Source organism: Corvus moneduloides, chromosome 23 (assembly GCF_009650955.1).
Source record: "Corvus moneduloides isolate bCorMon1 chromosome 23, bCorMon1.pri, whole genome shotgun sequence".
Taxonomy (NCBI): domain Eukaryota; kingdom Metazoa; phylum Chordata; class Aves; order Passeriformes; family Corvidae; genus Corvus; species Corvus moneduloides.
Window position 1 is genome coordinate 6,638,245 of NC_045498.1, and position 27,953 is coordinate 6,666,197.

At 56.3% G+C, this 27,953-nt stretch overlaps 2 protein-coding genes and 1 long non-coding RNA gene across 3 annotated transcripts; 2 read left to right on the forward strand and 1 right to left on the reverse strand.

The window, feature by feature from the left end:
* On the forward strand, nucleotides 1-11,455 carry LIN28A (lin-28 homolog A). The gene is made up of 4 exons (XM_032132719.1): nucleotides 1-157; nucleotides 1,561-1,868; nucleotides 9,988-10,172; nucleotides 11,180-11,455. Exons 1-4 carry the CDS (start codon nucleotides 1-3, stop codon nucleotides 11,391-11,393), a joined length of 864 nt encoding a protein of 287 aa, XP_031988610.1. The 3' UTR covers nucleotides 11,394-11,455.
* A 3,852-nt stretch (nucleotides 11,456-15,307) lies between these two features.
* On the reverse strand, nucleotides 15,308-17,907 carry LOC116455009. Its single transcript, XR_004244282.1, has 3 exons — nucleotides 17,502-17,907; nucleotides 17,155-17,277; nucleotides 15,308-15,777 (listed from the first exon to the last, which is right to left on the reverse strand). It is a non-coding gene; the product is annotated as an uncharacterized LOC116455009 (long non-coding RNA).
* On the forward strand, nucleotides 17,031-27,205 carry DHDDS (dehydrodolichyl diphosphate synthase subunit). The gene is made up of 9 exons (XM_032132331.1): nucleotides 17,031-17,111; nucleotides 18,134-18,217; nucleotides 19,074-19,190; nucleotides 19,722-19,864; nucleotides 20,481-20,597; nucleotides 20,773-20,874; nucleotides 21,509-21,623; nucleotides 22,747-22,854; nucleotides 25,415-27,205. The coding sequence occupies exons 2-9, from the start codon at nucleotides 18,155-18,157 to the stop codon at nucleotides 25,649-25,651; spliced, it is 1,002 nt and encodes a 333-aa protein (XP_031988222.1). The 5' UTR covers nucleotides 17,031-17,111; nucleotides 18,134-18,154; the 3' UTR covers nucleotides 25,652-27,205.
* The last annotated feature ends 748 nt before the right edge of the window (nucleotides 27,206-27,953 follow it).

Genomic DNA, 27,953 nt, shown 5'->3' on the forward strand with positions numbered 1-27,953 from the left:
ATGGAGCCGCTGGTCACTCGCCCTTTGTCCCCGCCCGGCCCGGGGGGCGACGGGCCCCCGACACCGCCCCGGCACCGCTCCCCGCCGCCGGTGCCGCCGGGACGGGGGGAAGCGCGGCCACGGGAGTTGCGCGTCCCGGGGGTCGCACCGTCCCGGGGTGCGCGCCCCACTCGCGGGACACGGGATGGGGCTGGGGGCGCAGGAAGACCCCGGTGTCCCGGAAAGCCGCCCCCTCTTCGGTGCCGCAGCCCGGCCGGTGCCGGTTCCCCCGTCCCACCGGGTCGCGGCTCGCAGGTGGCTCCACTTCTGGGGAGGGGGCGCGGAGAAACGACGTGGAAACTCCCCCCGATGTTCGGGGGTCCCACCTCCAGCCCCCCCTCCCCGGGTGTCACCTCTTCCCTTGACAGGTGGCCTCGCCCCTAAGTGCCCTACAGCCCCCCCCCTCTGCAAATCCCTCCCGGAATGTGTCGCTATTACCGGGGGGGTTAATTAGTATCACGTGGGGACGGGATGGCGGAGCAGGGCCCGGCGCCCCCCGGCCCCGCGGGTGGGTCCTGGGGGGGGGGCGGGGGCTGCTATTGTCTGCGAGAATTTGGGAGCCTTTGAAAAAACCCTCCCGCTCCCTCCCACCCCTATTGTTGGAGTGAAGATGGAGTCAAACCTCTCCCGGCTCTCTCCCGGCGGGGTCTAAGCTGGGTTTTTTTTTTTTTTTTTTTTTTCCCCTTTTTTTTTTTTTTTTTTTTCCTTTTTTTTTGGCTGGCCTGATACCCTCAAAGCTGGCCGAGGAGGAGGAGGGAGGAGGCGGTAACAGCCACAACTCGGAATTTGCAAGCGAGTGTCGGGATGGGGTCTGTTTCCAACCAGCAGTTTGCAGGTTAAGTTATATTATTGTCGCAGCCCGCCTCGGCTCCGCGATTATTAATAACGACGGCAGAGCCCGGCTGGGGGGCGCAGGGACCCCCCCGACCCCGGCCCACCCAGTCCCGCTGCGTCCCGGCAGCGCGGCCGGGCCCGCCGGGCCCCTCTGCCCCGCGCAGCGCTGGGGGGCTCGCAGGGGGGGATTTATCATTTTTTTTCATCCCCCCCTCCAGCCCCAGGATGACCCCAGAAGTTTGGGGCCGGTGGCGGCTGCTGGGGGTGTTTGGGAGCGGGGGGGGACGGTGCTAGGGGGGATGCTGACGGCAGGGGAGAGTTTCTCCAGCATGGCTTGCTGGGGGCAGGGGGGTTTCGGGTTGGTATTTTGGGGGCGTTTTCCCACCCCTTTTTTAAATTGTTATTTTTATTTTAATATTTTGATTTTAGAAAAACAATTTGGCTTTTTTTGTTGCTGTTGCTTGTTTGGTGTTTTTGTGTGTGTGTCTGGGATTTTTAAATTTTTTTTTCGTTTTTAACGTTTTTGATGGAGAAACGGATTTAGGGCTCCCACTCCACGCACTGCCTGGGTCGTGCTGGCAGGAGCCCCCTTCGTTTCCTGGGGTGATCCCCATGCACACGTGGAGGCAGAGCTCACCTCTCTGTCGGTTTTTTGGGGGGGTTGGGGATTTTTTTGGCATTTTCCAGCCTGGGCACCCCAGCAGGATTTGCGGTTCCTGCTGCGGGCTGCCCGGCTGGGTGCGGGGCGGCTGGGCCGGGGGGGACCCGCGGCTCCCCCAGCCCCGCGGCTCAGCGGCTCCGTGGGTCTCTCGCCAGGTGCGAAGCCGGGCGAGGAGCCGGCCGGAGACTCGCCCAAGGCCGAGAACGAGTCCCAGCCCCTGCACGGCTCCGGCATCTGTAAGTGGTTCAATGTCCGCATGGGCTTCGGCTTCCTCTCCATGACCGCCAAGGGCGGCGCGACCCTGGACTCCCCCGTCGATGTCTTCGTGCACCAGGTACGGGGCCGGACCCCGCGTGGGGTGCCGGGGAGGGGACGGGGGTGCACCCTCCGGAGGATGCGGGGTGGGATGGGGACCCCTCCGCCGCCTCCAGGCGCGGCCGTGGCTTCTTCCCCCGGCCCAGCCCGGCGCTCGGCCGGGGTTCCGGGGCGGGTGGAAGGGCGGGCACCGCCGCAGCCGGGGCTCCTCTCCGGGGACCGGCCCTGTAAGCTGATCCCCAGCGATTTCATTTTCCCGTCGTTGTTCCCTGAGGAGCCCCTCGGGGCCGGTCCAGGGGAGCAGGTGCCCGGGCGGGATGCGCCGCAGCGGGGACGCCGCTGACCGCGCCGAGGGACGCGGGGAAGGGGCGGCTTTACCCCGGGAGCCGCTCCCGGGAGCCCCGAGCCTGCCAGGGATGCGGGACTGGGAGTTCTCCCGTTGGAGCTCATCCCGGACTGGGCATCTCTGCCCGCGCCCCTTGTCCCAGTCGCGGGTGGCACAAAGGCGTCGGATTTGTGTCCCTACGGATCCTGTGTGATAGTGACAGTCCCGTGTCCGGATTTGACCTTGCTGAGCGGGGAAGCCCCACGCGTGTCGGGGACCCTGCACCGAGGGAAGCCATGGATTAGGGGCTGAGGTTGCTTGAACGCCCCGGATCTCGGGGGAGGATCTGCCGGGAGACCCCCCCGGGGGGCTGGGGGAAGGGGTTTGGAGATGGTGCCCGAAGCGGGGCCAGCGCTGGGAGGGGATGTGGGGCTCAGCGCCGGCTCGTGTGGACAGGGGGCTGTGTGGTGTCCCTCACCTCGGGACAGCGGCTGCCGTGGGGGTGGGAAGCAGAGGGACCAAGAGCCAAAGGAGCACGGGTGTTTTCGGAGCAAACACGGCGGGATTTTGCGTGCACGATTGAGAGCAGCATCGTGGTGCTGGCTCTGGGGAGTCCTGGACCAGCTGCCTTCAGTGGCTGCTGCTCTTCGTGGGCCCGAATCCCCCCAAACTGGGTCCATCCTGTGGGCTGGGGGTGCAGGACTGAGCCCCTGGGGTGTGAGGAGCTCCTGGAGCGGCGGCTCCCGGGGGTCGCTCACTCCCTGCCCACGAGTGGATGCTCCAGGCAGGTCTGGCAACCCGGCAAGCGAATGATGGCCAGGGGAGATGCACATCCCTTCTCCCTTGGCTGTGGCGCGGGCAAAGTGCCTTGGTAGGAGCTGCTATCCCAGGCCAGGACACAGCCGGTTTTGGAGTTAAGGGCTCCAAATCAGCCAGGGAAAACAGATCCTGGTGCTCTCCAGAGAGCAAATGGGCCTTTGCATCTCAATGTAGCACAGCGGGACCCAGTGCTCCTGGGGAGAACCTCCCGCCCTTCTCCTGGGGGTTTATTGCCCCCAGACGGTCTGGTTTCCTGATTGCTCTTACATTCCTGCAGGAAAAGAGAATTAGCTGGACTCTGTCGGAGCATCCCACTGCTCGGAGAGACCCACAGCCTCCCGGTGCCCCCCAGTTCCTAAGGTCGGGGGAGCCGTGGGATCCCAGGGATGGTGGCGTTTGGGAAATACAGGGAACTCTGGGGAAAAGCGGCTTATTTTGGGTAGCAGAGGGGCCGCGGGGGTGTGGGGGGTTCCCCTGCTGCAGCAAAGGGCTTTGCACCACCAGAATCTTTGGGCTGATGGAGAATCCTTCTCCTCCGGGTCGGCTTTTGCTTCCTGCTCCGCTCGCTGGTGGCACAGAGTCTCTGCTCTCCGGCAGAAACAGCCGGACGTGCTCCCGGTGTCTCTCCCGCTGCGGAGCATCCCGGCAGTGGCCTCTGCTTGGAGAGGGACCAACTCAAGCTCCCACCGCGGCCTCGCTGCTTTTGGGTGGCTTGCAGGGAATCGGGTCCTTGTCCCGCTGCTGTCCCCTCCCGGCATCCGGGTGCTTCCCAAAAGCCCGTGTCGGCTCCGCTCCCCGGGGAGGGAGTCAGGGCTGCGAGGGCAAAAGCCACCAAAGCCGGGGGGGCAAAGCTCAGGGCTCGGGGTGCCCTGCCCAGCACCCAGCGCCCCAAATCAGCCTTTGGGGCTTAACACTCCAGAGCCCCTCAAAACCCGCTCCTTCCCCTCTTCATTTACATATGTGAATGATGACCCACAGGAAGTAATTGTGGGAGAAAGAAGGGAATTGGCCTCTTTAGATCTATTAAATCACTTTATTACAGGAACCAGGTCTGAATGGCCCCTCTCTGCAGGGAGCGCGTCTCCATCTCCCTCTGCCTTTATCTGATCACAAAGAGATTAAAATCTCGGCAGGACAGGAGACTAACAGGGCTCCTTGGGGCTGCCTTTCCCTCGCATTGTGAGCTAAAAATGAGGCATTTGGGTTCAAATGCCTCCCCTGGACACTGGAGATGGATTCATTTGGGGGCTGTGAGGAGACAGGGATGAAGCAGAGAGGAGCAGAGCAGATCGTCCCGGGGAGGCGAAGGGCTGAGCAGCACCCCTGAGGAACCAGGGATCCCGAGGTGGCAGAAATTGGGCTGGTGATGGTGAAGACCCCAAAGCTGCAGTGGTCCCTTGGGATGTGGCTCCCGGGCTCTGAGCATCACTTACAGGAGTGTGGAGCTGCCTGGGAAGGCAACATGGAAAGAGGGAAAGGAGAAAAGGAGAAAATCAAGGCTCGGTGCCACTGGTTGGAGCTGGAGGAACAGCGTAGACCAGCAGGGGCTGGGATTTGGGGTTGGGGCCTGGCTGAGAACAGAGGGGAAGAGGATGTCCAGTGCCTGGAAATCCTTGCTCTTCACAGCTTGGCTCTGCCTTTCCAAGCGTTTCTCCAAGCCAGCAGGTCTAAATCCCCGATAAATGCAGTTGTTTTTTTCTTCCTTTGCATGATTTTAGCAAGAAATTCTGCTGGGCACCGCGGGTACCCTGTGGTTGCTGCGGCCTCAGCGGTTGGTCACTGGTGCTTTGGTGACTTGGTCCAGCGTGTCCTTGCGGGGACTTAAAGCCGTGCCCGTGGTTAGACCTGCTGGGGCTGCGATGTGGCACTCCTGCCTTCCCGAGTGCCCAGGACAGTGTGGGACTTGCTGGGCACATCCCAGCACGGGAGGGGCTTCTGTCCCCTGTGATGCCCTGGGTGCGGCCGTCCCCGGGAGCCTGGCGGGGGTCGGGGCTGGCAGAGCAGCTCCATCCCGGCTCGGGCGGGCAGGGGGTGGGATGAACGGGATGGAAGTGGCTGTTTGGACACGGGCTTTGGCTGAGCCGACCTGGGCTGTCACCCACCTGTGCCTGTGCCACCCCGTGCATGCGGCCAGGATAATAAAAATAATCATCCACGTGAGCGTGACGTGAGGTGCTTTAAAAAAATCGTGTTTGGAGGCAGCTCCATCCCTGACGGCGCAGGAGAGAGAGGCACAAGGGAGTTTCTCCGTCAGGGAGCAGGATCCAGCCTTTCCCTGCTGCCTTCGCCCTGTGCTGGGGTGTGGGGCAGGGTCCGAGCGGGGGGTTTGGGTTGTGCAGAGCTGGGGGGCAGCGAGGGGACGGGGGATCCGGCTCGGAGCAGCTGTTTGGGTCAGTGGGTTGGACCCGTGGTGCTCCTGAAGGGACACGGGTAATATCGCACTTTTCCTGCTTCCCCGTGTGCAGCGCTCCCGTGTTCGCTGTGCAGGACCAGGGCCACCCCCAGCGCCGGGTGGGCACCCCGGGGCCCCGGCGTGGGCGGCTGCGGGACCGGGAGCACCAGAGCTGCACATCCCTGGGGAAGAGATCATGGAATCACAGATCAGTTCGGGTTGGAAGGGACCTCTAAAGGTCATTTTGTCCAACCTCCCTGCAACGAGCAGGGAACTCCCACAGGGATCCCCTGGGGTAGAAATGCTCGTTGGAATCTCTGATTTTTTAGGGGGGAGAGGGGTAGCAGCAATTTCTTTGCTTTTGTTTGTTTTGTGGGTTTTTTTAAATAACCGCTGGAATGAAATTGTATTGCGCCGCTTGTGCGCCGCGTCCTGATGGGAAATAGTGAAAGAAAGTGGCTTTATTCCACCCCTGAAACTCCCTCAAGACGCTCACACACACACAAAAAAAGCCTCCTGTCTCTGTCTAAAGATTAACTGATGGCCGCAGGCACATCCCTTCCCCCAGCTCCCCCTCCCTGCCCCAGGGAGAGAAAACACCCTGGAATGGTCTCCTAGATAATATGGCCCAAATGAATGGGATTGCTCCCGGGATGGAGTGCGGAAGGAGCAGGGAAGGGCTGGGATGGAGCCACTGCCTTGGCGAGCCCCTGCCCCTGCCGCCCCCAGCTCCAGCTCCGGCGTCTCCTTTTCCCTTATTCCCTTACTCGTAGGAATAAGCGGAATGGAGCTGAAATCACCGTCGGAAGACGCGCGGCTGCTCCCGGCCCTGTTCCTGCTTTAAGACGGGGGCACAAAATTAATACGCAGCCACTGATCCCAATTAGCTGCCCCTGGGAAGTGCAGGAGGGTTTTGGTGGGGAAAAATACAACCAAAGGAGCTAAAAGGATTTAGGACAGGAAACTGATGGATTAAACTGGGGTAGAGGCTTTTTTTTTTCCCCCCCCTCGGAATTGGTATCTGGAGTTTAATTTTACTGACTTGTGGTGGAAAACTAAGAGCAAACATCACTTTGGCAGGAAAATATCTTTATTTTGATTTTAGTTGAAATCGGGAGAGGTCCTTAGGGATGTTGCCGCAGATGACGGTGAGGGAGCCAGTGGAAAGCCTTGGTAATGTTTTGTTAAATCCCCTGTGCTCTCCCCGAGGGCTCCACAGGCACCGCCCTCCTTATCTCTGCACCAACCCCCCGGGGCTGAGGCAGGGCTCAGACGTACCCCTGGCACAGCTTGGCACTGCCACCGGTGCTCCTGCAGCCGCCCTTATCCCAGCACCCCAGCCCGGCTTGTTTTCCAAGGATTTCAGTTTAAAGGGCGCTGGAGAGCCGAGGTGCAGCGGCCGCTCCGCCCCAGGCCCCGCTGGACACAAAGATGGTTTGATTGAGTGGCCGGAGCTGGCTGGGAATAAACGTCCCCTTGTGTCGCGCTGGGGAGGCCGCGGGGACAATGGTGACCCCGGGGCCGGCCGAGCCCCTCGGGAGCCCGGCGGGGTGGGGGCGAGCCGGAGCCCGGCAGTTTGGGGGGCAGCGGTGGGGTTTGGGGCGCCCCACGGTGCCATCCCTTCGGGACGGGACACGGGTCCAAATGTGGGATGTGTGATGAGGGATTTGCTGGGTGTGAGGAAGAGGAGAGATGAAGGCACCCGTGTGCCGGGGGGACACCCAGTGCCGGGGGGGTGGGCAGCGCTCACGTGCTGCGTCTTTGTCTGCCGTAAATAACCGGGGACGCGGGATGGGAGGGGAAGGGAGGGCGGAGGAGCGGAGAGGTGCCCGCCGTGCTGCCCGGGGGGGCCGCTGGGTGAAGCGCTGCTCTGTCCCCTGTCCCGCCCGGTTCGCTCTGGGCACAAGGAAATCCCCGCGTTAGGCTACGCTTCTTTTGGGATGGCGATGCTTTGTGACCCCGAGCCCAGGGCCACCCCACACCCCCCATCCCAAAACCATCTCCCCCAAGACTGACCCCTCGGCTCCCCCAAGGGACCCAGAGCCCAAACCCCAGCACCCAGCGGGCGAGCCCCAGTTCTCCCACAGCGGGCGAGCTGGGCACAGGGCTGATGTGTGGAGGGGCTGGAGGGGGTCAGAGGGCCCGCGGCCATGCCGGCCACCCTTCCTCCCCCCGCCGGGGCCTGGAACTCCTGGAATTTGGGCAGCGGGAGCGAGGCCGCCGCCGGCCCTTTGTTCTCGCTGGCCGGTGGCTCCCGGCCCTGGCCCTCCCCTGCGCTCCCCCTCATCCCCAGCATCCCCGGCTCGCTCCAATCCCCCCCTTCCTCTCTTTATTTTGGGGGGGGGGGGGGGGGGTGTGGGTGTGTGGAGGCCTGGGAAGGCTCCGGCTTTGTGTGTGGTGTGGGACAGGGGCTCTGGGCCCCTTCCTTTCAGATGCAGGAGGTATGCAGCTAATTCAATGGGCTGCAGTTTGATTACCTATCTGATAACAGAGGAATGCCAGCAATGTGTGTGTTTTGGGAAGGGGGCAGGGGGATGCGCAGGGACCACCAGCCACTCTGCAGCTCACATCAAAAGGCTGCGGTGGGGGGGGGGGGAGAGCTGGGGCGCCCCAGCCTCTGTCCCCCCCCCTTCCCTGGGGAGAGGGCGTTTCCTTTGGCCTTTTGGCGGAGGGGGCTGGGGGGGTGCTTGTCATCCTCACCCGCTCCTGGAAAATAAATCGCTTCCCCGTCATGTTGTGGCAGCTTCTGCCCCATCCCTCCTCTTCCTCGAGGTGGGGGTGACGGGTGGTCAGAGCTGGACTCTGGCAGTCGGGTGGCGGTGCCCAAGGTGTGGCTGGGCTGGGGGGGCCCAGCCCATGCGTTGGGGTCCCCCCTGGCACGGCTCAGCTTCATCCCGAAGCTCCGGGCTGAGCGCCTGGGAGTTTTCATCCCCTCAGTGTAAACACAGCTGGGCCAGCTGGGGCTGTAAACGTCCTGAGAGGAGCCACGGGAGGTGGTTGGCTTCATCCCCTGTGCCACGGAGTGATGCTCAGCCCCTCCTTACCCCCTAAACCCTGTGGCTGCTGTGGGAGTGGGGTAAATTCCCCATCCGTGGTAGCTTCCATTGCCCAAATCACCTCACAGACTGGGGATGGGGCAGGGTGGGTGGCTGAGCCGAGGTGTTGAGGCACCTCTGGGATGTGCTGGTGCTTTGGGCACAGAGCTCCTGCGTGGGGGATGCTCAGCACAGGGCGAGCTGGGTCGGTGTTGGGGAGCAGTGTTTGGTCATGGTGGGGGTTTGCCAGGGGAAGGTGGTGCTGGGACTGCCCTGGGTGGGCAGAGGTGGCTGTGAGACTCTGTCACGTCCGTGTTGTCATTTGGGACCTCAGAGCTAAGGGTCTGGCTCTCCCTTTAGGCAGCAGGAGCAGGTCAGAGAGCAAGGAGGTTCCCATGTGGCCCACTCTGGATCCCATCCAGCAGGGAAGGGGATCCAGTGCATGGGGGTGACTTGGCCCAGCACATGGGGTCTGTCCCACCCTGAGCTGGACCCTCAGACACAGAAAGGGAGGGGAAAAGCAGCAGAAAAAGGGTCTCAAGAGTTGTTCCTTGAGCTCTGCTGTGTTGCCACTTCTCTCACGTGCCCACGGATACATGGATGCCCTGCAAGACCCTGCCAAGAAAAATTCACTCCTATAACCCAACAACTCCATTTCTTCCCTCTCTGCTTTTACACGGGGTGTTTCCTCGCAGGTCCTGGTGAGGTTTGGGGTGAAGATGGGAGCAGACCGTGCCTGCCTGTCCTGTACAGCGTTCACACGGAGGCTCGGTGCGGGAAGAATGGGAGAACACGGCCCACGTGACGGGAACTCTCCGGGCCATGAATGGGGGAGATGCTCCATTCATAAATGCAGGGTCCTGCTGCAGCCGCGCAGGCGTTGGGAATCCCCAGCCGGCTGGAGCTGCTCCTCCCTCTGCCAGCAAATTCCCCTGAACTCGTTGCTCATGCTCGTTTTGGCTCCGCTAGCAGAGCTGCGGCAAAGCCGAGCTGGAACTGCTGCCCGGGATGCAGCCGCCCTCGGGCAGAGCAGGCAGGGATGCTCACGGCACAGGGGGTTAAGAACTGCCCACTGCATCACCCAGCTCTGCTCCCCAGGGATTTGTTCTGCTAAAACAGACAGAGCCCCTGAAAGTGGAGTGGGTTTTCCTGTCATCTCACAACCCCACTCCCCAGCCTGGATTGTTCTTGGCTCCCCTAGTTTGATCGAGTGGTGATAACTGATGTGGTGTTCCTGGAAGGAATGGGAGAAGCTCCCAGCAGTGATAATCCTGTGCCAAATGGCTGCTTAATTAATTATTGCAGGCAGTTAAAGGGCTTGAACTGAGGTGAGCTGCAGTGGGGGGGCCGGCTTCCAACCTCCTGGCCTTCTGCAGGTCCTGCCACGAGCTGGGTTCATGTGATTGTGCAAAGCCTCGAGATCCTTTTGTATTTAAAAAAAAAGCAAAAACAAGGGACAGGCAGAGGGGACATGGGCAGCTCTTGTGCCACGGGAGGGGTTTGTGGTGTGCCTGGAGAACATCCCAGCTCTGTGCTAACCCCCATCCTCTCCCTGTACCCCCCCCAGAGCAAACTCCACATGGAGGGTTTCCGCAGCCTGAAGGAGGGCGAAGCTGTTGAGTTCACCTTCAAGAAATCATCCAAAGGTTTGGAGTCCATCCGGGTGACCGGCCCCGGGGGCGTCTTCTGCATCGGCAGCGAGAGGAGGCCCAAAGGGAAGAGCCTCCAGAAGCGCAGATCGAAAGGAGACCGGTAAGGGCCGAGCCAGGGCTGCTCCGGGGCAGGGGCTGAGCCCTGTGGGCACCAGGAGCTGCCCGGGCACCCCGGGGATGGGCACGGGTCCGGTGGGATGGGCAGTGACCCTTCCTCTGGGAAAGCAGCTTCCTGCGGCAGTTAATGAGTGGCAGATGCAGCTCGGTGGGGAAAGGGCAGGGAAGCAGCAGGGAAGGGGCAGAGGTCAGGGACACCCCGGGCGGCCGCTCCCCTCGCTCGGGGAGCCGTGCTGGGCTGGGGTAATTTTCTCCAAGAGAAACCCTTCCTTGTGGGAAGGAAATAGCCGGACGTCCTGACAGCGTCTCCCACGGTGAGATGGGAGCCCCGGGGCAAGTTTCTGGCCAGCCCTTCATCCCCCCTCTCCTCTCCCATCCTCTCCATCCCGTCTGCCTGGGGATGCTTCATCCCAGTTTTCCCAGTGGATGCTGTCCACCCCACTCAGTTGTTCTCATAAACAGGTTTTTAGATTAATCAGAAAGGAATTGTTAAGGAAAAGGAAAGAGAAAAGGGTTGTGGCCATCCTACATGGGTGCAGGATTTAAAACGGACAGGAGGCAGCTCCCTCTGCCCGCACTGCTGCCGTGTGAAGGTGGCACCCATGGGACGGGTGCTGGAAGGCACAGCCCTGTGAGAAGCCACGCTGGGGGCTGTCCCCACACGATGACAGCTGGGGATGTGAGTTGTTCCTTTGCCCGTTCCTGTGGCAGTGTAACCCCGGGAGCGGGGTCTGGAGACACAGGAGCCAGGGCACTGACGGAGCCAGAGGGGCAGGAACCCCCAACATCCCGACTTTGTCCCCAGTGTGTGGCTTCAGTGCAGGGGTTTGCTGCCATCTCCTGGGTACCAGCAGCACCACTGAGCCCCAGCTGGCCGTGGCCACCACCCACCCCAAAAGCTGAGCCCAGCTCTGTCCATGAAGCCAGATAGCTCCCAGGCATGGCCACAGCATCCTCCCACCTCATTTCATTTCTCCTCCCCTCACACAGGTGCTACAACTGCGGTGGGCTGGACCACCACGCCAAGGAGTGCAAGCTCCCGCCGCAGCCCAAGAAGTGCCACTTCTGCCAGAGCATCAGCCACATGGTCGCCAACTGCCCAGCGAAAGCACAGCAGTCCCCCAGCTCTCAGGGAAAGCCCGCCTACTTCCGAGAGGAGGAGGACATGCACAGCTCGGCCCTCCTCCCCGAAACCCGGGAATGATGGTGGGTGGCAGGGAGAGGGGGGCTTCCACCGGGGTGAGAAGGCTTTGGCAAGGCAAGGGGCAGCCGTGGGGCTCGGAGGAGGGAGGGCAGGGGAAGGACTGGGGAGGGCAGGTGGCAGTGCTGGCAGCGGGGACCCGGTGTCCCTGCACAGACCTTTCCCCCCAGTCCCAGGCTGGGAAAAGCCCTGTTATTATCAGGATGGCTTGTTCCAAAAACAGGAGAAGGCAGCACCCAACACACCTCTTCCCGCTAAAAAACCTGAACATATTTGATTAATCTTTATTCTTTTCCTAAGTTAAGCCAGGCGGCCATGGCTTGGGGAGGAGGAACAGAGGGGCAACATCCCAGGGAGGAACTCCAGGCTCCGGCACAGCTTGGATGAGCTGCAGGGGACCCGCTCCTGTGCCTGCCCCGGGAGGGGGGCTGAGGGAAAGGCTGCCTGGGGAGCACCAGGGAGATGCCCGTGGGCCAGTCCCGTGGGTACCTCTGCTCCTTGTGGCTTCTCACTTTCAGGAAGGTGTGAGGATTTAGTTTTTCCACGGTTGCTGACAGCAGCAGAGCCCGGATTTGGACTCAGTCTGGGAGGAAATGGGTCCTCTCTCGGGGCTGAACTAACACCGCCCATTTGTAGGATGTGAGCTGCAGCCTGGGGGAGAGCAAGTCACAAGAAAAACACTTTTTTTCCCCTTAATCCTTCCCAAGTGCCAGCCCAGAGAGCACAAGGTGTTTCATGTAGCCAGCTCTTCCCCTCTCAGGCTTCTCCTGGCATCCAGAACGTGGAGCTGGGGAAACACCTCTGATCCTCCTGCCCATGCCGCGCTGCAGAACCCGCTGGCGCTGGGGCTGAGCCTCTCCAGGGACAGGGGACAAGGCTGTCCCGGGTCAGTGGCTGCTGTCTCCCCTCCCCACAGCCCTTCCCAAGTCTTGCCTTTATTTATTGGCCCCGGTGGACCCCTCTTCTCCCGGGGAGCCCCCCGGCCGTGCCGAAGCCAAGGCCAAGTGAAAGCTGCACTAGGATGTGCGTGAATGACGTATCTTTGGGTTTGTTTGTCGTCTTTGTTTTGGGTTTGTTGTTCTTTTTTTTTTTTTTTAATATAAATATTCTGGTTTTGTATTTTTGTATATTTTAATCTTTAAGAAAAGAAAAGAAAAAAAAAAAGGAGAGAAAGGACGTAATTCCTGCAACTTATTCTCAGGTATTCGAGCAATCTCAGGGATAAAATGCCTCTGTAGCCCAGTGCTGGACAGAGAGGAGGGTTTTTTCTAACAGCACAAAGAAATGATGAAGTTTGTATTGGAAGTGTAGATCTACCTCACTGGATGTTTGCTAGGTGGGCTGACGTGTTGTCGAGCTTTTCAAATGTGTCTTTGGTATGTTTGGGATTTGTTTTCTTTTTAACTGTATTTTAATGGTCTCTTTCCCTTCCCCATGCACTGATGGAGGCATTTGGGTCTGTGGATCCATGTGTGGGGATGGAGAAGCCAGGCAGTGCCATGGGCAGGGAACAGCTGCTAGAGCCCATGTTGGCTCCCTAACTCCTGATTTTCTCCCAGCCTGGTGGCTTTTGAGGACTGTCCTCTGTTTCTCTCTCCTGTTTACTCTCACACGTCCCCTCCCCGCCACCCTGATGGGAACACTCCAGTCCACCCCGTGCCTGAGTCCTGCTGCCCACGGGCTGGGATGTCACACAGGCTCCCAGCAGGCTGGTGCCGTGTGGCTGGGGGTCAGGATGGGGGTCCCAGGCCCATTAAGGGGGACATAGGAAGAGCAGACAGTGACCAGGGGGTGTTGGGAGACAGGGTTACCCTCAGTCCCTGCCCTTCCTCACCCTTGAGCTCAGGGCTGGCTGTCCATAACCTCCCGGGATTAGGGACCTGGTTCCAAGTCCAAGGGAGGTGCAACTGCTCCATCTTTTTCTTCTTCCTGGCTTCCCTCAAATGCTGACTCACCAAGGCTGGGGGAAAGTCTGGATCCCAGGTTTTGGGGTATGAACACTCCTCTTTGCAGCCCAGGGGGTGGCTGGAGCCTTCCCAGGGAGGGCGTCTGGCCGTGCTGCCGTCCGGGCACAGTTTCTGCTGGCTTTTAGTAGCAATAGGTTTAGATGTGGGGCAGGGCCGGATCAGACGGGAGCACCGACTCCATCCCCAGGGATGGGGGGCTCTGGAGGCCTCGCTGAGGCTGCTGGAGCCTGGCAACCCCCGGCACGCGGGCATTGAGGGGGATGGAGAGCAGCCCCCAGCTGCTCCCCGCCCTGCTCCAGTAGTTTACGGTGAGGTGGTGGTCTCTTCTTGGGAGAGAGGGGAAGGACTTTCAGTTCTTGACTAGCAACGGGGTCTGTACAAAACTGCTTCAGGAAAACAGCTTTAGTCTGACGGGGTAAATGCAATAGAGCCTTCGGGGGGGCTCTTGGCCTCCCCCCAGCACCTCGGCTGTGCCAGGGAAACTGCTGCCCCCTCATCCCTGCCTCTGCCCCTTCATCCCTGCCTCTGCCCCCTCATCCCTGCCTCTGCCCCCTCATCCCTGTCTGCCCCCTCATCCCTGCCTCTGCCCCCTCATCCCTGTCTGCCCCCTCATCCCTGCCTCTGCCCCCTCATCCCTGCCTCTGCCCCCTCATCCCTGCCTCTGCCCCTTCATCCCTGCCTCTGCCCCCTCATCCCTGTCTGCCCCCTCATCCCTGCCTCTGCCCCCTCATCCCTGTCTGCCCCCTCATCCCTGCCTCTGCCCTCTCATCCCTGCCTCTGCCCCCTCATCCCTGCCTCTGCCCTCTCATCCCTGCCTCTGCCCCCTCATCCCTGTCTGCCCCCTCATCCCTGCCTCTGCCCCCTCATCCCTGCCTCTGCCCCCTCATCCCTGTCTGCCCCCTCATCCCTGCCTCTGCCCCCTCATCCCTGCCTCTGCCCTCTCATCCCTGCCTCTGCCCCTTCATCCCTGCCTCTGCCCCCTCATCCCTGCCTCTGCCCCCTCATCCCTGCCTCTGCCCCCTCATCCCTGTCTGCCCCCTCATCCCTGCCTCTGCCCCCTCATCCCTGCCTCTGCCCCCTCATCCCTGCCTCTGCCCTCTCATCCCTGCCTCTGCCCTCTCATCCCTGCCTCTGCCCCCTCATCCCTGCCTCTGCCCTCTCATCCCTGCCTCTGCCCCTTCATCCCTGCCTCTGCCCCTTCATCCCTGCCTCTGCCCCCTCATCCCTGCCTCTGCCCCCTCATCCCTGCCTCTGCCCCCTCATCCCTGCCTCTGCCCCCTCCTCCTTCTCTCTGCCCCCTCATCCCTGCCTCTGCCCTCTCATCCCTGCCTCTGCCCCCTCATCCCTGCCTCTGCCCCCTCATCCCTGTCTGCCCCCTCATCCCTGCCTCTGCCCCCTCATCCCTGCCTCTGCCCCCTCATCCCTGCCTCTGCCCTCTCATCCCTGCCTCTGCCCCCTCATCCCTGCCTCTGCCCTCTCATCCCTGCCTCTGCCCTCAAGGATCGTGTAGGACCTTTCCTCCCCACTCCCACTTTAATGGTTTGGTGATTTCTCTGCTAGATGTCTAGTGTGTGTAAATACCTCTGTAAATCTTTCCACTTTCTCTCAGTATTCTCCTTGATTATTGTTTACAAAAGTAAGAGGAAAAAAAAAAGAAAAAAAGGAAAAAAAAATAAAATACCCAAAGCATCTAATAGGTTACGGACCAGGGAGATGGACCTGCTCTCCCACACAGAGCTGCCAGGTGGGAGCTCTGTAACCATCCCCATCCTGGGCTAAAGCAAATAGGGAATCACTCAGGTTTCCCCCGGGGTGCTGGGATCTAAGAAAACAGGGATTTTTATCTGTGGTGGGAAGCCACACTGGAGGAGATGGGATCAATTCGCGTCTCCTTGCGTTCGCCATTGTGGTTCTTCCCTTATCTTGACAATAATTAACTAAATTGCTGCATCATCGCCCACCCTGCCCACGGGCACTATGCATGAGGGGACAGTCGCGGGAGGATGGGGCACGCTCAGGGTCCTGCTGTGACACGGGAGTGTTTGAATGTATGAGAAATAAAACAAAGATGTCCCTCACGAGGGGGTGTCTGCCCTGGGGCGAAAGCCTTGAGTCCCAAAAATGTCTACGAGGAGACGGAAGAATGTAATCCATGTTTACTGCTAGCAACCAAAGCGTTCGTGTCAAACCCGTGAAGTTTTATGGAGTGGGTGGGAGGGAGGGGGTAAGTGGGGTGGCTGTGTGTGTGGGGGGGGGCTCAGGGCAACCCCTGAGCGAGTTGCTCACACTTCCCAAAGACATTTCCTGCTGGAGTCCCTGCAGCGAGATCCTCAGTTCCTGTTGCTGCAGGTTTTCCCCGCTCTGTTCATTTTATTTTTGTTTTTGTACCAACTATGTAAAATGTGGGGGTTTTTTCTTTTCTGGAAAAAAAAAAAAATCAATAAAGACCATGGGCAATGGCTGCTGGTGATGTTCTCTGCGTGGTTACTTTTGTTTTTCTCCCCTGGGGTTGAGGAGCCCAGACCCCAAATGGGGGTACCAGGGCAGGGGGGTTGTGCTGGGAACCACATCCCACCTCTCCCTGCAGCCCCCCAAAAGAGCCCCAGCCCTGTCACAGAACCACAGCCCGGTTTGGGTGGAAGGGACATTACAGCCCGTCCCATCCCACCCCTGCCATGGGCAGGGACACCTCCCACTGTCCCAGGCTGCTCCAAACCCCAATGTCCAACCTGGCCTCGGGCACTGCCAGGGATCCAGGGGCAGCCACAGCTGCTCTGGGTATCACCACCCTCACAAAGGGAGAATTTCTTCCCAAGATCCCATCCAGCCCTGCCCTCTGGCACTGGGAAGCCATTCCCTGTGTCCTGGCCCTCCATCCCCTGCCCCAAGTCCCTCTCCAGCTCTCCTGGAGCCCCTTTAAGCACTGGAAAGGGCTCTGAGGTCTCCCTGGAGCCTTCTCCTCAGGAGAGCAGCCCCAGCTCTCCCGGCCTGGCTCCAGCCCTCACAGCACCCCCTGCCCACCTCACAACGCCCCCCAAAAGCGCCCCCTCCCCTCAAGCGCCCCCTGCCCGCCTCACAAGGACCCGCCCCTCAGCGACCATCCCTCACTGTGACAGCGCCCATCCCTCACAGCCACAACCCCGCCATCATCTCCTCCTCCCCTCACAGCCACAACCCCGCCATCATCTCCCCATCCCCTCACAGCCACAACCCCGCCATCATCTCCCCATCCCCTCACAGCCACAACCCCGCCATCATCTCCTCCTCCCCTCACAGCCACAACCCCGCCATCATCTCCCCATCCCCTCACAGCCACAACCCCGCCATCATCTCCCCATCCCCTCACAGCCACAACCCCGCCATCATCTCCCCATCCCTCACAGCCACAACCCCGCCATCATCTCCCCATCCCTCACAGCCACAACCCCGCCATCATCTCCCCATCCCCTCACAGCCACAACCCCGCCATCATCTCCCCATCCCCTCACAGCCACAACCCCGCCATCATCTCCCCATCCCCTCACAGCCACAACCCCGCCATCATCTCCCCATCCCTCACAGCCACAACCCCGCCATCATCCCCCCCTCCCCTCACGGCGCCCCCTCCCGCCTCCCCCTGCGCAGGCGCAGCTCCGCCCCGGCCCCGCCCCAGCCCCGCCCCCCCGCGCGCCCGCCGCCGTCGGCGCCGCCGTGTGACGTAAGCGGAAGGGCACGTCACCCTCCGGTGGAGGCTGAGGCGGCGCCGCCGGGGCAGGTACCGGGCACCGGGAGGGACCGGGGGGAGAACCGGGGCTTACCGGGCACCGCGGGGAGCGCCGGGCCACGCCTCGCGGCGGGGGCGTTGCGGGCGGGGAGTGTCTCCTTCCGCCGGCTCTCTCCCGCCGGCGGCCGCGTCCCTGCTTCACGGAGCCGGTGGAGGCCTAAGGGACGCCCCGTCCCCACCGTGAGCGTCCCGCCGGGGAGCGCCCGGGGGGCTGCCGGGAGCTGAGTCGCCCGCAGGGTCTGGGTGTGCGTCCTGCTGTCCGCCGGCTCTGCTCGCTGCCGGGGGCGAGAGCGGCGTCCCGGGGCTTGGAGCTCCCGGCTGCGCCGCCCGGGCCGGTGAGCGAGGCGCGGCCCTCCCGTGCTCTGCCCCGGCCTTACAAACCTCCGTGAAGGTCGTTCTGTAGGATGACTGTGTAAAATCACCGTGAAAGGTTGATTGCCACTAGCTGAGCGTTAGCAGCCGGCGGTGGCGTTGGGTGGTCTCAGCCCGAGCCGTGCAAGGGCAGCTTTAAGAGCTTCAGGAGAAGCCCGAGGTTCAGCAGTTCCTTGCCTTAATGTTTTGTGGCTGCAGCTGCGGGCAGGGATCCCTTCCTGAGGGGAAGAGGCGGAGAAAGCCCGCACGGAAATTGAACTCATCGCTGTAACTCAGTCTGCTGCTGCCCCTGGGTGTGGGGCGAATTCCAGGTGGTTGGATCTGGATCGTTTGTGCTGCTGCCACCCGCGAGCGGCACCCAAATCGCGGGTGTGTACCAACCCACCAGTCCTCCAGGCTGAAGGACTCAGGGGTGGTTTTCCTTGCACCAGCTGGTGCAGAATCCACTCTGATGACACAGCTGGAACATTCCAGAGCCCGTTTCTCAGTTTCCCCACTGCCTGCTTATCAAAGGACTCACGCAGACAATGTAAAGGGCTTCAGAGCAGCAAGTCAGAGCTGATGTTTCCAAGGTGGTTCGTTTGCTTTGCGCTCAATCAATCCTGTTTAACCCCTTTATTTTCATCTTCTCTTTGAAAAAGGAAAGGAGCTCTCAGTAAAACATGTCGTGGATCAGAGAGGGCGAGCTGACCATCATAGAGAGGTTCTGTGCCAACATCATTAAGGTAAGGGATGGATTTGGGTGGATTTTGCGGTAAAGAGCTGGCAGGTTCTTCAGGGTGGAACTGTCTCTGTGGCTGCAGTGCTCTGAGAAGGGAGCACTGTTGGCAAGGGTACATTTAGTGCTGGCACTGGATGTACATCCCTGAACAGCATCCCAGGCTGGAAGATTACTTAGGCTTAGCCTTGCAAATGAGCAAGGCTGCAGGCAGTGCTTGCCAATAAGGATTTGTGCCCTTGCTGATGGAGGCAGGGCATGGGAAGGAGGGAGAGAAGAGAGATCCTCACACTGGGAGTTTAAGAAATGAAACTGAGTATTGGAACAAAAACTCACCAGTTCCAGGAAAATTCTCTCCTTGCTCAGGCTTGAGACTGGCAGTGCTGCCCTTCTCCCTGTCAGGCCTAGTGAGGTCAGTGGAAAGGAACACTCCTCTTTGTGGAGGGAAGTCTTATCACCTTTTTTTTTGTTTCCACTGAAGTTAATTGTGTCTGTGAAAAGGCCCTTGAGCTGCGAAATAAAAAATGCAGCATAAACGTGCGTGTGCCCTCCTCCACGGCTGCAGCTGTGTCAGCACTGAGCTCCTGAGAACTGCAGCTCTCTGTCGTCAAAGAAATGGGGAGGGCAAAGCTGCTTTTCAGTTCAGGCAGTTGTCAACACTGACCTGTTTCTTTGGAGACCCTAAACTGGGGTAGACAAAGAGGAAATGAGCGCTGTGCTCGTTCCAGCTGCAGGTTTCCTGCTGGGAGATAGCACTGCGCTCCTGGGAACACGCAGTGCTGCTGGGGACAGTGGGGCTGAGCTCTCTGTGCTGGAGATGCCTGTTCACTTGCTGGTCTCCTGTGCTTCTCCCTGTTTTCCAGGCAGGTCCAATGCCCAAGCACGTTGCCTTCATCATGGATGGCAATCGCCGGTACGCCCAGAAGTGTCACGTGGAGAGACAGCAAGGACATTCCCAGGGCTTTGATAAGCTGGCACAGGTGGGGAGGATGTTTTCTGCCTTGGTGTGGTGGGAGATTGAGCTGTGTTTGCTGCTGGACTGGTGTCTTGTGTTCCTTCACTGGAGCCAGGCCTGTGCTTGGAGCTGGTGTTCATCATCAGGATTCACAAATTCAGCTCCTCCCTCTCTGTGTTACCTTGCAGAGTCATTCTGTTCAGCTGTTCTTCCCTCTGTTTAACACTCTAAATATCTACCTCACAGATCTCAAAGCTCTTACTTCTGTGAAACAGGTTGACTTTTCTTAAAAAAGGTTTTCAAAGGTACAGTATTATATAATTTACAATGTCATCTACAAGAGGTGCTTTTCCTGGCTGGATTAGTCCCCTGTGATGGATTCTCATCCTCAGGTAGTGATATTTTCCTCCTGTTTTTTAAAATGAATCTGGAATTCACATCTAGGGGTTTCATATTTTTGATGGTCGTCCTTGGCATCGTGGGAAACCACAGGAAGGTTTTACAGTGGAGAAGTTGTGTCTTGCTGGCCTGATTGTTACGTTTTGTCTTCTTGCAGACACTGCGGTGGTGCTTGAATCTGGGCATTCGGGAGGTGACAGTTTATGCCTTCAGCATTGAGAACTTCAAACGCTCCAAGGAGGAGGTGGATGGGCTCATGGACCTGGCCAGACAGAAGTTCAGCCGCCTCCTGGAGGAACAGTAAGAGACCCCATGTCTGTGACCCACAGGGTGGAACTGGAGCAGGACACGATGGATTGCAGGGATGTTACAAGTTGTGAAAATGGATTAAGGGAGGAGAGCCTTCCCCACCTCCAGTGAGAGATTTGTCTGGAGGGGCTGTGCCTGCCTGGGTGGGATGTAGAGCTCTGTGCATGCACAGTCCCCCTGCACACCAGATTTGTGTCAGCTGTCCCATCCAGACCATGGGGACGGACAGCTTTCAGATAAACACAGCACAATCAGAAACCAAGAGTGCCAGATGTTGTTTTTGTGAAATATCAAAGCTTTGTCTTAATTTTTGATTAGTTAGAGGTGCCCAGAGCCTGTGGTTGTGTTCTAAGCTTCCATAGGTAGGGAGGCCTAATCCGTGATCATTTCCTAGTCCTTTGGTTACGTCTTGTGTGGGGAATGATCAGTTTCCCTTTATGGAATGGTTTGGGATGATCAAATCTCAGCCCGTTTTGCACACCTGAGAAACATTTGGTGGTTTTGCCTTTCTCCAGTTCTCAGTTTTGCTGAAGCCGTGGGTGGATGTTGGCACTTGTGCAGTAGAGACTGATGTGTTTTCTGTGGTCCCCACTCTGGTTGGGTGCAGGGAGAACCTGAAGAAGCATGGGGTGTGCATCCGTGTCCTCGGGGACCTGCCTCTCCTGCCTGTGGATATCCAGGAGCTGATTGCCCAAGCTGTGCTGGCAACCAGGAACTACAACAAGTAAGTGACACTCAGTTTAAATAGCTGATACCTCACATCTTCCTCCTCTTCCTGAGGGCTGGGACTTGGCAGACATGCTACACCTCTTTTTTTCTTCTTGGTCCTACAAGCACACATCACTGTCATCTGCTGGCCCTTCCCAGGATGAGCCTTTCACATCTTTTCCTCTTTGCAGGTGCTTTCTGAATGTCTGCTTTGCATACACATCGAGACATGAAATCAGCAATGCTGTCAGGGAGATGGCCTGGGGGGTGGAACAAGGACTGCTGGAACCCAGGTAGCTCTTGGCTTTCTGTGTGAGGCTTTTGGGTGAATCCTGCCTGTCTTACCACTCAGAAGCCAAGTGGCTTTTAAATAGATCTCATTAAACCAGTGTGACTGGAACAAATGACTTAAAGTTACTATGCAATGTTTGGCTTTTATTATTTCAGTTACCATGGTGATAGATACACAACCAAGACAGAAGAGAAATTAGGTCTGTGTCTTAAGTTAGTTTAAATGTGAAGGCAGATTTTATGCCACAACAATTGGCTGCTTGGCTGACAGTCTTAGCTATGAGGTCAAACAACAGATGAATCATGAATGCTGCACTGTTCCTCCACCCTGAAGGAGAAGGAATAGTTACACTCTGCTCCCTGCTCCAGATGGAAGCCCTCACAGTCTGCTTCCACCACTGTGTTATGTTTCAAAGAGCATGGAGTGGGATGCTCTGGGGGCTGAAATAGCATTTGGAGTAGCCTGTGGAGCAGACAGCAGTGCCTGTCAGAAGCAAGCTGATGACTGGCTGTGGTTCAGCTCCACCACCCAGTTTTAGTCTGCAGCCCTGGGTTTACATAAAACCCCTTACTTCTGATTTGTGCCACATCCATCAGGTCAGGAAAAGGGGCTAATAAACTGTGTCTGTCTTTCAGTGACGTGTCTGAGTCGCTGCTGGATAAGTGTCTGTACACCAACAACTCCCCCGACCCAGACCTGCTGATAAGAACCTCTGGAGAGGTTCGCCTCAGTGATTTCTTGCTCTGGCAGGTAAAATCTCTGTTTTCCCTTGGGGTATTCCATCTTTACCTCTGAGGGTGCTGAGGGTTCCACCGACTCCAGGTGCAAGCGGATGTGGAGGCTCTGAAACTCCTTCTGCCAGGAGTTAGGTAACTTCCTGGATGGACTGAGTGCTGGGCACCTCTGAGGAATATGTTTCTTGCAGTTCTGTGATTGCCTAAAATCATGAATTCTCATCCTTTTGCTCCTCACCTTTAGATAATTACTTGTTTGTAGAGAACATTTGAGTGGAGCTGCTTCACTTGAAGTTCACATGTTTTACAGGTACAGTTTGAAGCCAAAACCCAATTGCCTTTAGGCAACCACATCAAATGCTCTCATTACAAATTATTTAATTGGCAAGTTCTCAGAAGTTGTCTGGCCTGAGCTGTGGTTACCTACCAAGGCATGCCCTTTCTTCCCCCTGTTTTTGGGCACACCTATACCCTGGTTGGGTGTCGATGCTGTGAAATGACACTTTGATTGCTCCTCTCGGTGGTAGAGTCCTGTTAAGTGTTACATTGTTTTAGCAGTCATCATAGAAAAACATTTACCTGAAGCTTTTGGGGAACTTGGTGGCAAAAATAGCTTTTAACTTGAAAGCTTTCATCATCCAGCTCAAGGATATCTTCAGTGCACCACAGCTCTTGGCTTCATTAAGCAGTTTAAATGCCATGAGTGGGCAGGAAGGAATATCATGAGATGTCATTTGAAGAATGGCTTAAATGTCATGTCCTGATCCTCAGTTCAACTGATATTCCCTTAGCCTTTGGTACTCTAGTGTTGCTATTTTAGGTTTTTTATAAGTCTATGATGCTTAAGCTATTAAAAATACTTCTCTGAAGACCAACACAGCATTAGAAAGAATTCTGCTGATGCCTTTGGAGTAGTGGATGACTGGTGTCCCAACATTAAAAACTAATTAGAAGGACTGTACATTGTGCAATTTCAGACTCTCCTGGCTGGTATTTACGTCACTTTAAGTAGAATCTGATAACACAGCCTAGGTAAAATCTCTGTGGGGAAACTGGCATGGTTTGCCCAACAGAGCTGCATCTTAATGACTTTCTCCCTTGCTCAATGATTAAATTGTTGGTGATCTTGCTTTCTGCAGACATCCCATTCATGCCTGGTTTTTCAATCAGTCTTGTGGCCAGAATATTCCTTTTGGAACTTGTGTGAGGCTGTCCTTCAGTTCCAGATGAACTACAGTGCTTTACAGGTAAGGGAGCCTTGGGGAGATGGAAAGCCCAACCCCATGTGTTACCTGCACAGCAGCTGGAGATCAGGTGAGAGGCTGCAAAGTGGGAGCAGGAATTGTTAGTTAAGATCTTGTTTCAGTAGCAGCTCATGTGTTGCTTCTTCTGTACCCCTGTGGCTTGTTACAACATCTTGGTGTGTGGCCAGACTCCACTACTTTCAGCAAGACCCAAAATATCCAAAGTCAGCACTGTCTCTGTTACTCATTGCTCATTCCACCCGCTGGAGCATCTGTCCCAGAACTCACACACCAAGTGAACGCTCCTGGTTTGCCACAGGGTGAAATCTGCCAGTTTAACTCAAACACTTTGTCAGTGCTGTAAGCAGATGCTGAGTTCACACTGGAACAAGCAGGGAGTACTCACATGCTCTTCCTCTAACTCCACTACTGTTTTTAGAGTTGTAACAAGTAGGTTTGGAGTTTCCTTTCTGGGAGCTGAAATGAGGCTGCCTGAGCTGTGAGTGTGTGGACAAGTGTCCTCTTTCTGGTGGGTCCAGGTGTACTCGCTGAAGGCATTGTTCCTATTGCTCATTGACATTGTTCCTCTCCTTTTCGATCTGTTGTTGTGAGTTCTCCCTGACCTGGTTCTGATAAAGCTGGCCAATTCAGGAGTGAGTTAGTAATTTGGCTATTTTTAAGCAAAACAAGTGTGGGAGCTGGAGCTCTTGATGGAGAAATGTGGGGGACAGCAGCTTGTGACACAGAGACAGCAGTGACTGGCAGAAGGACCTCAGTGTGGCAGCTCTTACCCTCTGCCACATCTGGCTGCTGAATGTGTCTGTTCCTTAATTATTTGGGTCCTCTTTTTAAAGACCGGTATTACATTGCCCTTTTCTACCTTCAGGGACCTTGCTCACCCCTGAGAGTTGTCAAAGAGATTATAGCCAGTTGTGGTTCTGGCTGAATTTAATCAGGTGCAGCCAGTCTGGCAGCATCCAAACTCTCCACGTCCTTAACGTCTTTTGTTCCTATTTCTGGCCCAAGTTTGCCCTTTTCCTACCAGAAATTCATTGTATTAGTACAACTAATGGCAGTTCACCTTCTGCATGAAGAGGGAAGCAAAAAAGGCAGTAGTGTTTGTCATTGCCATGAGCTTGGCCTCTGTCTGCAACAGTAAGGTCACTGTTCTGACTTTGGTCCTGGTGCTGGTTTCTGACAGGCAACAAATGCAGCTTCTGTTCCCAGCTATTCTCATCTTTTCTGAGTTCTGGTTTGTGGCTGGATGTGTTCACTCCACGCTATTATCAAGGTTTCTCATTGTCCAGATTTGTTCTCTGGTCAGTTTTCTCCCTGTAAGAGCCACTTTGCAGTGTCTAAGGCTGCCCTTTTTTGCAGGGAACCCTCACAGTTGTGCAAAGGAAGGACTTTCCCCTCAGAGGAACTGAGATTTAGGAGCTGGGCCTTTTTTAATTTAAAATAGGTAGTCCCAGGATCAGTTAGACCCTGCTTTTGGTAGACCTTGGGAAGGGATGCAGATGTTGGCTGGCCAGCCTGCAGTGGTCAGATTGAGTCTTTTCTGGGCAATAAACAGAATTGCACTTTGAGGGTGGAAGTCTTCTGCTCAACGGGCTGATGATCCTTGCAGTTCAAGTCAGCCCTGGAGTGCATCCATTCAGTGGGTTTGCTGTGGCTGGGGATATTTCTGCTCTCATTCCCAGCACAACAAAAGCTAATTTCCAGAGCCAGAGCTGCCTTGGGCTCAGGGAAACTGTGGGGATGAGTGTGAGTCAGGCTCTCATTAGACTAATTATTTCTTCTTGCTTGTTTGAAAGACCAGTGTGTGTGTGTGAGTCTATGTCACAGTGGCCAGTTTTATAGTTTTTAAAAATAGAAGCTTAATATTCCTGCCTGCTGATGTGTTTTTGCTGTTGGAAGCTGCAGCCCAAGACACATGCAATAAGGAGAAATATTAAAGTGATGTTCTACAACAAAATATTTCAAATACTTGAAGGGCAGGTAAGGATGGCTCCTGCCTTTGCCTTTCTCCTGCTGTGTTTCAAGCCAGTACACTGTTAGATCACAGAAATTTGGGAATGCTGAGCTTATTCCTGCTTTTGTTTTGAAGCTGATTAGCTCAATACTGGATCATCTCAAAGAATTGCCCTGTAAGTCATGGCTTGGAATCCCCTAAAACCTTTCAGCAGCCAGGGGAATAGGATCAAAAATGCTGTGATAACACTGGTGAGGATAACAGTGTGCATAGAGTCTGGGGTTCAGAAGTTCCCTTGTAGCTGTTCCTCTCTGAGGGCTTTCCCCCAATCTGTCCTGACTTTTATCTGTTTTAACTAGGAATTAATGCTCTGAGCAGAGTCATGTCTTGGAGGGAAGGCCCAGAAGGATATCCCTGTATTTTTTATAACCAATCAAGCAGGCTGCCTCAAAGTGGAAGAGGCAGACCCAGTGTCAGCCTTCAGTGAACCTGCAGATCGATGGCTGGCAGAGGCTGTTGGTGCTACCCCCTGTACCACAGGTGAGCTGGGAGGCCTGGTGAGGTGCTAACACTCGCTGCTTTTCACTCCAGAAGGCCAGAGACTCCTACATGGAGGAGAGGAGGCGACAGCAGATGGAGAGGGATCAGGCTTACGTGACCAAGAAGCTGCAGCAGGAAGGGTGCGCGTCCCACGGAGACTCGCGGCGCCGGCGGACTCTGCTGCAAAAATGCACGGCCCTGCGGGAGGAGAGGATCCAGGGCTTCCTGCAGGCGCTGGAGCACAAGAGAGCAGACTTCTTTGAGAGATTGTGTACGGTGTCTGCATGACACAGGTGCTGGGCTCTGGGAAAGACAGTGTTCAGAGGGAGCAGCTGCTGCCCGGAGGGATTGGCTCGGTGGGGTCCCGCCGTGGGCATCCAGGGCTGCTCCAGGACCTCGCGTCCTGCTGGCCCTGCCCGGGGCAGGGATGGGTACTGTGAGCTCTCCCTGTCTGTGGTGCTGCTGAGGAAGGTGGTGCCGTCCTGTGTCGCCTCCCTGCCCCGGTGACAGATACCTGCCTCCTGCTGGTCTCTGCTGCTCAGTCCTTGACAGGCCAGGTGTTCCAGTGACAAGAAGTTAACTGCGATGAGCCTCTTCCCGTTCTCTGATTCCTCCTGAACTGGCCCAGCCAAACCAGTTCAGTCCTGTTAAATCAGTCTGGGCTCGGATTGTTTCCGTGGCTTTGCAGTGGGGAATCTTCTGTTGAGATTTCCTCTGCTGTCCCATCAAGGGAGCCTTGCTTTCTGCAGGGAGAGGATTATTCCTGGTGTCAGGGACATTCCCCACTGCCTACTCGGTAAGAGCATCTTGTCTTTTCCCCACCTGACTCTGCTGGGTTGGATGTATCCACTCTTGGTTTCCAGAGAGCTAAAGGAAGGGTTTCCAGCCCTGCTGTAAAGAAAAAAAGATGCTCCAAAAGCTTCAGCAGGTTCTGAGATCTCTCCTGAGCAGTGTGTGTGGGGAAAATCCAGATGCAGAAGGTGCTGGTGTTGGACCAGACTGACCTTGGGAAAGGCTCTGAGCAGGCAGTGAAAAAGGATGGGTTGGGAATGAACCTTCTGTCTTAGAAAGGGAAGGAAATTGGCTAAACCCAGGTGATGGCTACCATGTGTCAAACCCTCTGAGGGAGTTCCAGGGAATGAAGGTGGGCTTAATTCAGGAATACTGTAGCCAAAACCAACCTCTGACCCCAGCCAAAATGGTTCAGAAGGGCTGTTTGGCTGATTTTAATGGGAGTGGCCAGAGCAGCTGTGGAGTATTATTTATTGTCAGTTTTCCATTGGCAGGGAGAGGGACAAGCTGATTTCCAAGATTGTTTCCATCTCTTTATTTCTCCTGGCTTCCGTCCCCATGATCAAAAAACCTGAAAATGTGTTGATTTTTGCTCCTGATGCACACACAGGTGTGGCAGTACCAGCTGTTGCTGGGTTTGAAGTGTTTCTTCTTACCTCCAGGTGAAAACCACAAAATGCAGATTTAAAAGACTTGTAAGTGCTGCACACTGAGCACTTGGCCTGTGATTGTGAAGTGTGTAGTAAAACTGGGAATAAAGTATATTCATACCAAAGTTATTTTTAAAATAACCTGAATGTTTAAAAGTATGTAGAGCTGTTTATTTCAAGGTGTGATGAAGTTGGAATCCAGGTTTAATATAATAATATTTAACCTGTGACAGACTCCTCATGTGATTCCTGTTAGCCTGGGAATGATTTGAAGGTTATTTTTACAGTGTAGTGTGAGCAGTTTGCTGATACCCTAAAGCCTGGCTGAGTGAAGCTGCGTGCAGCTACCACCTCTTGTGTAAGTAGCAAAGAGAATTTGGATAAAAATGTGCTGAGATGATGGGAGCTGTTGATTTAAAACTTCTTTTGCTGTATTTTATTTTCTCCACATTTCTGGAAACTCTGGAAACAGTGTACTCTCCATGGGATGGAAACTCTCCAGTCTGCTTTGCCAGGTTGATGGGGAGACTCTTTTACTCAAAAAATGTATTTTTTACCTTAAAAAAGAAAAGGTTTTCCATTGTGTGATGACTTTACAGGTGACCAAAGCCACAGTGGTGGCTTTCCACAAAGTGCTGGTCCTGTTGCAGGTGAGGTAAGTGAGGCTCTGGTTTATAAAAGGCTTGTATGGAAAGTTCTAATCCATTTTATAAAAAGGCATCACTGGAGTAGGGGAGGAGGAAGAATCCTTCAAGCAATGGCAAAAGGTTCCTGTTACCTGACTCTGTACATTTCACCTGCCTCAGTTATTCCAGTAAATACAATTCCAGTTATTTCCAGTTCTCAGGGCAAACTCAAGAGTTTCAGGAGTGCATCTTTCTGGTGCATCTGTGGGAATAGAGCCACAGGCTTCTGTCATTGAGAACTGAACCTCCATCATTCATGTTTATGCAGTGAAGATAGGAAAAATCAGCACGGCTGGAAAAATGTGCAGCTGAGGTCTGAAAAAGCCTGAGAGTTCACCTGGGCAGGGAAAGGAGGAAAGGTTGTTCCTTGGGGTGTTTTTCTGAATGAGGTTCAGCTAAAAAGTGGGGATGAAGATGTTTAGTTGGATTTGTAGCACATGGGCTGTGGCTGTGCCAGGTGTG

Coding starts and splice junctions, on each gene's coding strand:
- LIN28A (XM_032132719.1), top strand. CDS start 1: ATGGAGCCGCTGGTCACTCGCCCTTTGTCCCCGCCCGGCCCGGGGGGC. Junction 158..1,560: donor GGGGGTCGCACCGTCCCGGG/GTGCGCGCCCCA, acceptor GGCATTTTCCAG/CCTGGGCACCCCAGCAGGAT. Junction 10,173..11,179: donor CGCAGATCGAAAGGAGACCG/GTAAGGGCCGAG, acceptor CCCCTCACACAG/GTGCTACAACTGCGGTGGGC.
- DHDDS (XM_032132331.1), top strand. CDS start 18,155: ATGTCGTGGATCAGAGAGGGCGAGCTGACCATCATAGAGAGGTTCTGT. Junction 18,218..19,073: donor TCTGTGCCAACATCATTAAG/GTAAGGGATGGA, acceptor CCTGTTTTCCAG/GCAGGTCCAATGCCCAAGCA. Junction 22,855..25,414: donor TGAACTACAGTGCTTTACAG/GTAAGGGAGCCT, acceptor TTTTCACTCCAG/AAGGCCAGAGACTCCTACAT.